This window comes from Mobula hypostoma, chromosome 23 (assembly GCF_963921235.1).
Source record: "Mobula hypostoma chromosome 23, sMobHyp1.1, whole genome shotgun sequence".
NCBI classification, from domain to species: domain Eukaryota; kingdom Metazoa; phylum Chordata; class Chondrichthyes; order Myliobatiformes; family Myliobatidae; genus Mobula; species Mobula hypostoma.
In genome coordinates this window covers 29,064,454-29,074,821 of record NC_086119.1, presented here as the reverse complement: position 1 = coordinate 29,074,821, position 10,368 = coordinate 29,064,454, and the positions used below count along the sequence as shown (strand labels likewise).

The 10,368-nt window shown below is 40.5% G+C and overlaps 1 protein-coding gene across 3 annotated transcripts in view; it reads left to right on the top strand.

Annotated features, from left to right (window-relative positions):
- The first annotated feature begins 5,675 nt into the window (after positions 1–5,675).
- Positions 5,676–10,368, top strand: part of si:ch1073-145m9.1 (CDP-diacylglycerol--inositol 3-phosphatidyltransferase) — a 28,256-nt gene continuing 23,563 nt past the window's right edge. For 2 of the 3 annotated variants that reach the window (XM_063031882.1, XM_063031883.1), the window contains exon 1: positions 5,676–5,977. In XM_063031882.1, the coding sequence (XP_062887952.1) occupies positions 5,938–5,977 (40 nt within the window). In that variant the 5' untranslated portion in view covers positions 5,676–5,937. The remainder of the gene's footprint in view (positions 5,978–10,368) is intronic. The other variant, XM_063031881.1, reaches the window with a different exon arrangement.

Sequence of the window (10,368 nt, the reverse complement as noted above, 5' to 3'; positions counted from 1 at the left end):
ACTCACGTTCAATGGCTGCGTGATGTGATGTTTAAATTTAGAGTAGATTCGGTGTTCAATTTCTGACTCTAATCAAGACTTTCAAACATTGTGGGGACCTTTTTTGAACTATTTTCAAAACCTTTGATTTGCCGTTAAAGCACAGATGATGGCTAATAATATACTTTTTTTTCTTTTTTCTTCTTTACTAATCAGCTTCGGTCTTGGTAATGGGTTAGATTTTTTTTCATATAATAAATTTACTATATTTCAATATTATGAATTAATCAATTTGTATGAATATAGAGTAAGGAGTTTGTATGTGCGATTCAGTATAATGTATTTGATATATTTCTTTTTTCTTGAACTCTGTATTCTCCTACGTAGAAAATTAATAAAAATATTGAAAAAAGAAAAAAAGGAAATATTTTGAGGGAGGGAGGGTAAAGAAGTCATTTATTGATTTTCTGCTGCTACATAGTTTGATGAATTATTGTGCTTATTTGCACAAGTGAGAAAAACACTTTATGGTTAGCTGTTCCTTAAGTAATTTAATCTGATGTACTGTTCTAAGCACAGTTGTCTTGATGATGGATATATTGCCAATTAACATATACTGTTTAAGTGTTTGAAAATACATCGATGTGTCCTTAGTACATAGTTAAGACCCATATAAAACTTGGACCTTTTAAGTTTTGAAAACACAAGGAGTAACCCCTTCATTGTAGACTGTATTAAGCAAGCTACCATTAGAAAGATTGCCTATAAAATTCTGATATACAAGGCTAATTCACACACAGGATCATCCCAAAGCAAATGATGAAGTGATCTAGATTTTATCTAGTTTAAGAAAATATTGACATAGCCAGTAAGACCTCAATACTCTGTGTGGTTTCATCTTTTTCACTGATGTAAGAACCCTAAGAGCCACACTCACTCTTTATACGGATATTAAAAATATACTTTCCATTTTCGCATGGAATTGAAAAAAATGTTGGAGGTGACTGTTGCTTATCAGATCAGTATTTATATTTTCCATCCTTAATTTCTCTTAAGAAAATAGTAGTGTCTACCTTCAGCTGTATGATTTCACATACATTAAAGTGCCTCTCTCTGGTGAAAGAGACCACATGATAGTGCCATTCAGTGGGAATTTCTAGGAATTGAACTAGACAGCAATAGCAAATCAATGAGATGTTTTTAACACTGGATGATGTATTATGGGGTGGAATTGAAGCTAGTGTTATTTCAGTGTGGCTACTCTCTTTGTTCTCTATGTTGGAGAATTCACAAATTTAGAAAGGTAAGTCTTGGGGAATTGCTGTGGTTGATATTGTAACAGCACACCTTACAGTACAGCGGTTGGGGGATGAAATATTTAAGTCAAGGGATTTGGTGCCAATCAGTGTCTGCTTTCACCAGAAAACCACCAGGCCTCTTGAATGATGGAACAACTTCATTTATTCAGGTGAATGAAAGGTTTTCATTGCATTTCTGCCTTTGCCTTGTAAGCCACGACTAGTCAGGAGATGAGTTACCTACTGGAAGGTATCCAATCTCCACTTGCTGTTGTGTCCAATGTATTTAAATGACTGGGAAGTTTATTGTAAACAATGGCCACAGAATATTGGTGGCTGGGGACTGGAAATTGTATTACCACTGAATCTCATGAAGAGCTGGTTAGACATCTCATTGCAGATGTCAATTTGTTGCCTCTTGTTGAGGAGCTGAAAATGAAAATAAGCATTGTCTGATGGTGGTGGTTGGCATCCATCTGTCTCGAAGGACAATGGGTGACAATCACCATCATCACAAGCCTGGGTGGAAGGTATGGAGATCCTGAGATGCCCAGTCGTCAAGATCCCCCTCTCGGTCTCACCAGTGTAGTCCAAAGGAGAGCATATGAAGCAATACGTTTGGCACCAGCTTGGCTACAGGAGTTGCCAGAAGGATGTTCAGTGACGTCCAGCCACCTTAGGGGCTCCACTCTGGATTTGCTGTCTGGGTTTACTTCCATAGCCTTCATCTCTCCCAAGGCTTCCCACAAGGCAGTGGGGCTATTTACCCATTGTTGGGGATCTGGTTCACGAGCACCAGGGCATGTCCACATGCCAGTGGGCCTCTGTGCTACGTGTGCAGGGGCCAGACCTCCTCCCCATCCTCTGTAGTTCAGCCTGAGTCAGAAAGGAATTCAGTTTCCATGTGCCGCCATAGAGGAAGCACTGGACACCAAGATAACATTGAGCCAACAATATCTACTTCATTGTTGAAAACCGTGGACCAGAATATGGATGCTACCTTTGAGGTTTATCGCTTGCATAACATCAAGAGGTATTTAATTTTGGTAAACACGAGGGATTCTTCAGATTCACAGAGATCTTGAGCAGCACAGATAAGATGCTGGAGGAACTCTGCAAGTCGGTCGACATTTCGGGTCATGTCCTGGTGAATGGTCTCAGCCCGAAACATCAACTGTTTATCCTGTCCATAGGTTCTGCCTGACCTGCTGAGTTTCTTCAGCGTCTTGTGTGTGTTGCACATGCCATTTCAGTGTTGAGTGGCAATAATAAAACCATCACATAAGAAATCTGGAAGAGCACAATAAAGAGGTAGTCATAGATCATACAGATGCTTCTCGGGATGTTGTAACCCATGCAACAATGAATGTTCCCATCAGTGTCTCAAATTCCCAGCTGAGATCCTCCCAACACCACCACTGCCATCTAAACACCAGTGACTATTTGGCCTCTCTTCTCTGCTGTAGGTCACAACCACACTTACAATGATAAACAAATCAGGATCAAGAGTGAACGATTTGACCCTTCCCAGTAACTGTTCGCTTGTCAGAAATCTGCCTCACAGAAGATTCTCTTCTACTATGACTTGAAAAAGAGATTTCAAAAGACTGACAATGGCTTGAGATATAAAATAAACTGTTGCCTCATTTACCTTAAGTGAATTAACCCTTATCTTTAGTCAATGACTTCTGGTTTCAGATTCTCCTACTAGAGGTAACATCCTCTCCACATTCATACTGTCAAGAGCCTTCAGCATGTATATGAAGTTTGTATATTTTACATGGAGAATATATAATGTAAAATCTAATTGCTATTGAAGTGTTATTTCAGATACAGGGAACAGTTTATTTGAGAGTTTAGGTTTATCAGACAGAAATTCTTGAGCTCTGGAACACAAAACTTATACATTGAAGCAAGGGAAATGTCTTTTCAATTTATTTTCCAGAAATGCAACTTGCATGTAAGTCAAGGAAAAAGGAGGGAGAGAGAAACTGGGGAATTATAGACCGGTTAACCTCACATCGGTGGTGGGGAAAATGCTAGAGTCAGTTATCAAAGATGTGATAACAGCACATTTGGAAAGCAGTGAAATCATCGGACAAAGTCAGCATGGATTTGTGAAAGGAAAATCATGTCTGACGAATCTCATAGAATTTTTTGAGGATGTAACTAGTAGAGTGGATTGGGAGAACCAGTGGATGTGGTATATTTGGATTTTCAAAAGGCTTTTGACAAGGTCCCACACAGGAGATTAGTGTGCAAACTTAAAGCACACGGTATTGGGGGTAAGGTATTGATGTGGATAGAGAATTGGTTGGCAGACAGGAAGCAAAGAGTGGGAATAAACGGGACCTTTTCAGAATGGCAGGCAGTGACTAGTGGGGTACCGCAAGGCTCAGTGCTGGGACCCCAGTTGTTTACAATATATATTAATGACTTGGATGAGGGAATTAAATGCAGCATCTCCAAGTTTGCGGATGACACGAAGCTGGGCGGCAGTGTTAGCTGTGAGGAGGATGCTAAGAGGATGCGGGGTGACTTGGATAGGTTAGGTGAGTGGGCAAATTCATGGCAGATGCAATTTAATGTGGATAAATGTGAGGTTATCCGCTTTGGTGGCAAAAACAGGAAAACAGATTATTATCTGAATGGTGGCTGATTAGGAAAAGGGGAGGTGCAACGAGACCTGGGTGTCATTATACACCAGTCATTGAAAGTGGGCATGCAGGTACAGCAGGCGGTGAAAAAGGCGAATGGTATGCTGGCATTCATAGCAAGCGGATTCGAGTACAGGTGCAGGGAGGTACTACTGCAGTTGTACAAGGCCTTGGTGAGACCACACCTGGAGTATTGTGTGCAGTTTTGGTCCCCAAATCTGAGGAAAGACATTCTTGCCATAGAGGGAGTACAAAGAAGGTTCACCAGATTGATTCCTGGGATGGCAGGACTTTCATATGATGAAAGACTTGATCGACTAGGCTTATACTCATTGGAATTTAGAAGATTGAGGAGGGATCTTATTGAAACATATAAAATCCTAAAGGGATTGGACAGGCTAGATGCAGGAAGATTGTCCCCGATGTTGGGGAAGTCCAGAACAAGGGGTCACAGTTTGAGGATAAAGGGGAAGCCTTTTAGGACTGAGATTAGGAAAAACTTCTTCACACAGAGAGTGATGAATCTGTGGAATTCTCTGCTACAGGAAACAGTTGAGGCCAGTTCATTGGCTATATTTAAGAGGGAGGTTAAAGGGATCAGGGGGTATGGAGGGAAGGCTGGTACAGGGTTCTGAGTTGGATGATCAGCCATGATCATACTGAATGGCGGTGCAGGCTCGAAGGGCCAAATGGCCTACTCCTGCACCTATTTTCTCTGTTTCTATATGAAGCAGACACTGAAAGCCCCATTCTGAATCTGTGCACCGTGGTATTTAAATTGCTGGACTATTGATTCACCTGACCAGGTACCAGCAGGTGTCCTTACCTTTGTTTAACACTATGCCGTTAGATATCCAGGACCATTTCCTCTTGTGTTTGTACCTCAGAGGAGCAAGATGTACACAAAGAATGTGACGGCTGAAAGTAACGATTCCATGAGTAGGATATAACCTAGTTAGTTTGTGGATCAGTTCGCCTGACTTAGGGTATTCACCCCCAAATATTCAAAGAAGTATTTTGAAGGGTTGACTTTATGCACCTTTGCTGTGTCTTAAACTGGTACTGCGAAACCTTCAACATTGCTGGATGGTCCATTTATTTCTATTCTTATGTTTTGGTATAAACTGAGTGGTTTGTGGGACTATTTCAGACTCCATTGAGGAGTCGGCTATTTTGGATAGGGAACAGGAACCACTAGTCAAACTGCAGTGAAGCAGAGAGGTTTTATATGATGATGACTATAACCCAGATTATTTAATTAACCAATTTTTATTTCACAATGGCAGTGTTAGCATTTGAACTCACAAGATGTAAGGAGTCCAAGTGAACAGATTATTAAATCAGTATTTTTAGCACCACCATACCCTTTGGCCCATTAAGGCGGAAGTAGACGGGTGCAGTTAATGCAGGAATTTGTGGGGAAGTGGGAGTGATCGTTTACACAATTTTGGCCAGCTGTTGCTTTATTTATGTTAACCAACCAGGAAGGAGCTTGCTGTTAATTATTTCTCAGCAATTTCACATCCCGATTGCAAATATTTTACCTCCGCAATTGATATTCGTAGCTGATGAATATACAAACTTGAAAGCAGAATCTAGAAGCAAATCATAACATGCTAACTGTGGGGATGGTATCTCCGGGCAGTAACAGTCAACGGCAGAGGGCGTTGTTCACCTTTTCCTCTTCCCTCCTCCCTTTCTGTTGGGCAAACAGAACCAGGACATATCATACCGCTATGCAAATGCTCCTCGGGTTGGGTTTTCGGGGGGCGGGCCGGGCCGGGCCTATCATCATCTCTCGGACAACGTGCTGCATATGCATTTGCTTTCCCACCATTCTGGTTGAGTGTGCGATCTACAAATACATTTCAGTTTAGCAGCGAATTACTGAATATTAGATGAGATGCTGTTTAATAAATGGTCAGATGACAGAAAGCGCTAGGCACTCGGATCCAGATCAGTAAATATTAGCGTTTCCTTTCCTACAGCGCCCCTCTTACAAGATGCGTTGGAGAGTTTTCTTTTATGTACCAAACCTTATCGGTAAGTGGATTTTTTTTCAGATTTATTACATTTTTAAAAGCACGGAAATTATGTGTGGTGAGTTCTGAATTGCATTCGGAACATAGGATTGATGCATTTTTCTTGAGCGGAAGGGGAGATTATAGGGTTGACTATCCCTACTGTTCTGTAAACTCATCTGCCATCTGCACTTTAATAGGTTTATCGCTGTGTCTGTCCCTTGAGAATAGGGGTGTGTGTTACAAAACTTAACTGTCATGTTGGAAAACCAATTCGAATAACATTCTTGGAAAGTAGTGGTTTAAATTGATTCCACTTTTTCTTCAGAAAATGGCAAAGGGAGATATAGAAATTGAATCAGGAGAAAATTCAATAATTCAGATACTTTTAAATGTAACATTTTCATATCGAGCAACGTACTTGGTAAAGTAGGGATAAAGCATGTACTAGATTCTCCAATACGTTGTCGAACATCTTTGGAATAGCTTAGTCACTGTTAGTCAACGCTGCATAAGCAGGAAAAACCTGTTCAGAGTATTCTTTGCCGTATGATCTATAGACTGGGAACATAGCTCGCACTGTAATTATAAACTGTCAGTAATAACCCCGAGATCCATTTTCCTTTAAGTTATTTAATAGGCATGATCAGCCACAACTCCGGAGCGGTGAACGAGGATAGGGGAAATTAATCAATTAAGATTAACAGCTGAGTTCAGCACTGGTAGTGTGTCGCGTTTTCCAAGGCGAGCGTTTCTTCTCCTCGATTTATTGGGGAAGTTAAAGTAAAATTCGATACAAGCAAGAAATCTGTGCTGAAACAAATGGAGTCGCTGCATCAGATAGATGGTCTTTAACAGAACAGAGAAGTTAGGTTTAAAGTCGGTTTTAAGTGGGAGGGCAGAAAGTCAGATAAGGAGAAGTAGAAAATGTGCCTACAATTCTCAGAAGGGAGGAAGTAAAATCAATAAAATGCTTGGAATGTGATCTGCTAGGATTTACTGATAATTTATAATAATGAGTTTGTGTTTCCGGTTTTGTTCTTTTACTTTATTAACAATCACAAATAGGGCAGAGAATATATTCGGTGAACAGGATTTTCTTGCTTACCTACCCAGTTGTGATGATAACTAAAGATGTTTAATAATCTATTTTCCATTAGAGAATTGAATGGTGTTTTATTTATATTTGTCTTATTATTGTTGATACAAAAATCATCTCACATTCTTAAATTTGCATTTTAATTAATAACCATATAACAATTACAGCACGGAAACAAGCCATCTCGGCCCTTCTAGTCCATGCCAAACTCCTACTCTCACCTAGTCCCACCAACCTGCACTCGGTCCATAACCCTCCATTCCCTTCCTGTCCGTATATCTATCCAATTTAACTTTAAACGACAACATCGAACCTGCCTCAACCACTTCTGCTGGAAGCTCATTCCACACAGCTACCACTCTCTGAGTAAAGAAGTTCCCCCTCATGTTACCCCTAAACTTTTGCCCTTTAACTCTCAACTCATGTCCTCTTATTTGAATCTCCCCCACTCTCAATGGAAAAAGCCTATCCACGTTAACTCTGTCAATCCCCCTCATAATTTTAAACACCTCTATCAAGTCCCCTCTCAACCTTCTACGCTCCAAAGAATAAAGAGCCAACTTGTTCAACCTTTCTCTGTAACTGAGGACATGAAACCCAGATACTCCTGATCTAATTTTTAAATGTGTTCCTAGGCCCAACATTGGAACTGGATTGAAGCCACTATTCTGTAGGAATGGGGAAAAGGCCAAAATAAGAGGATTCTTTAGAAAACTGCATGATTGAAAAAATTTTAAACTCATGGAGTTCTGAATGCTATAATGTACTTTGCGATGAAACACATTTTGTCTGTGGAGCTTCATTTGGAGGCTGAGGAGAGAAGTGTGACCGGAAGGACTAAAGTAATAAGAACTGGCTTGTGTTTGGGGACCGATTGGAAGTGTTCTGTGTAGCAGTCACCCAATTTACATTTTTACCCCATTGTAGAGACAATTGCATCATAAGCAGCAAAATAAAATTTCATTTGAACTTAGAACTTTTGAAGTTTGAAATGCCTTAATAAATTAGAAGTAATCCATGTAAAACATAATCTCAGCTAGAAACAGGGACTGATTCTTTGTATGGTGAATGTAGAAGACTAGGTGTGGAATCTTTTACAATTGCTGTGGGAAGGGAAAGGGAACAAATGTGAATGGTGCTGGAAGAGCAAGTGGTTCCTTTAGAATGCTAGTTGGGGAAAGGAAGATGTATCTGGTGGTGATCTCACTGATCCAACTGTAATGTGGTATGCTGCTAGGTGATCCTAGGGAAACCTAAACTCCACTCAACAGCACTTTGATGATTGGGTACTTGTTGATTGCCCAATGTTCAATTCTGTTGGCGTACCACAGCATATAAAATCATGCTTGTTTACAAAAAGACTGAGGCAACATAAATCGGAAATAATGGTAGCAATGCTGAAGTGCCATCTTCACAACCACCTATCCTAGACATTTATTGGCATTTCAATCACTAATCCTCCTTGGCTTTCTCTGTGGCTGAAAACCACCTTCGGTGAAACAAGATTTTTGCAATGACACAGATCTCGATATGCTTGTGTATGGAATGATCCATCTGCATGGCATGCAAGCAAAACCTTCCAGTGTATTTTGGTACATGCGGCAACAATAAATTGATTGCCAATCTAAAGAAAGTACAGGATGCAGCACTAACTGCTAAATGTGGCCTTAATCAACCATGCCAAAGTGTTTGACTGCATCAACAGAGTGGACTATGATTTATGGAGCCTCGGTAGTTTTCACATACCTGTGTATTTCAGAGAACATGCAACTTACAAAAAGTACATTGGGAACTAAGACACTCCTGCCAAAATCTTCTAAATGCATTGGTAAGATCGGCAAAGCAATGAATTGTCATCAAGATTGTGTTCGACCAACTCTGGTGAGCCACATCTTGCAGTTGGCTGTCACCGGACTCTCAGAAGATGAGTTCCACTTGGAAGTCTGTCATGGCATGTGATCTCCGGAAAGATTAACGTTAACAGCTCAAAGTGGGAAAAGAGCATTTGGGACAGGAGCACATAAATGTCATTGGCAAACAGTGGAAGTAGCGAACAACATAGCTAACTACCCCATCTAGTTCTGCTACCAAGTCCCACCTGCCTCCCTGTGAGAGAACCCATAGCCACCTTGAGCTATGGGGCACTGAAATGAAATAAAATAGCCCTTGTCTTCAAGGTTTTGCATAGGAGGACAATTCTTGATGGCGGTTAATGAGGTAAGTGGTAAATGTCCCATGGATTAAATTGATCAGCAAAGTAAATGATGATGTAAACCATGGCAAGTGGTAAGTTGGATCCAAAATTAAATCAGAAGAACTGGTCATGCAGCATCTGTGACGGGAAACAATTAATGTTGCAGGTCTGTGATCCTTTGTTTCAGATTTCCAGTATCTGCAGTATTTCTTTCTGATGTTGATCCAAAATATAGTTGTACAGGAAGTGAAGTGCAATGGTGGAGGAATGATTTTGTGACCAGAAAGTTGTGGTTTCAGAAGAATTTAGAACAGTGCTTTAGGGCTTTTTGCAGTATGAATGGCTGGGGTTTGTGATGCTGATGACGCCAAACTTGGCAGTGTAGTTGTTAGGCTGTGGAAAGACTGGTCCCAGTGGGAAGAAGTGACAAATGGAATATAATCCAGGAAAGTCTGAGGATACGCTGATAAGTAGTGTAACAGAGAGAACTTGGGACGTGTGTCCACAGATTTTTGAAGTTAGCATCACTAGCATTTGCTTTAAAAAAGACATATGGAATAGTTGCTTCTGTTGAGTGAAATAGGAGATGGGAGATCTTGCTAGAATCATTAAATCCTTTAGTTGGGGCACAACAAAAGTACTGTTAAGGATTTATATGATTCAGTTATCAGATTCTTCCTGTGATTTGATAGCATTTCAGCTACCAACTTACGGGAAGAATCTGAAAGGTTGCAGCGAAGACTCACAGTGATGTTGTCAGGGCTGGCAATATTTATTTGAGAAATTAATAAGGGTGGGATTCTTTCCTGATGAAGTGGAACCATATAAAGAAACAGCTAACATAATGTCAGGATGGGTTCTTGAGTGATCAACTGTACTAAGAGAATATAATAACTATACCCCCTCTGTAATAACTGTACCACTGTGAATACTGTTTTTTTGGGAGGGGAGATGACCTACCAGGGGAATCTACAGCAATCTGGTCTCTGGCACTGACTCTGGCATAGTGGCTTGGAAGGGAATGGGGGAGAAAAATCCAGTTTTGGGCTCCTGTTCTAAGAAAGGATGTGCTGACATTGGAGAGGATTCAAAGGATATTAACAAAAATGATTCTGATATT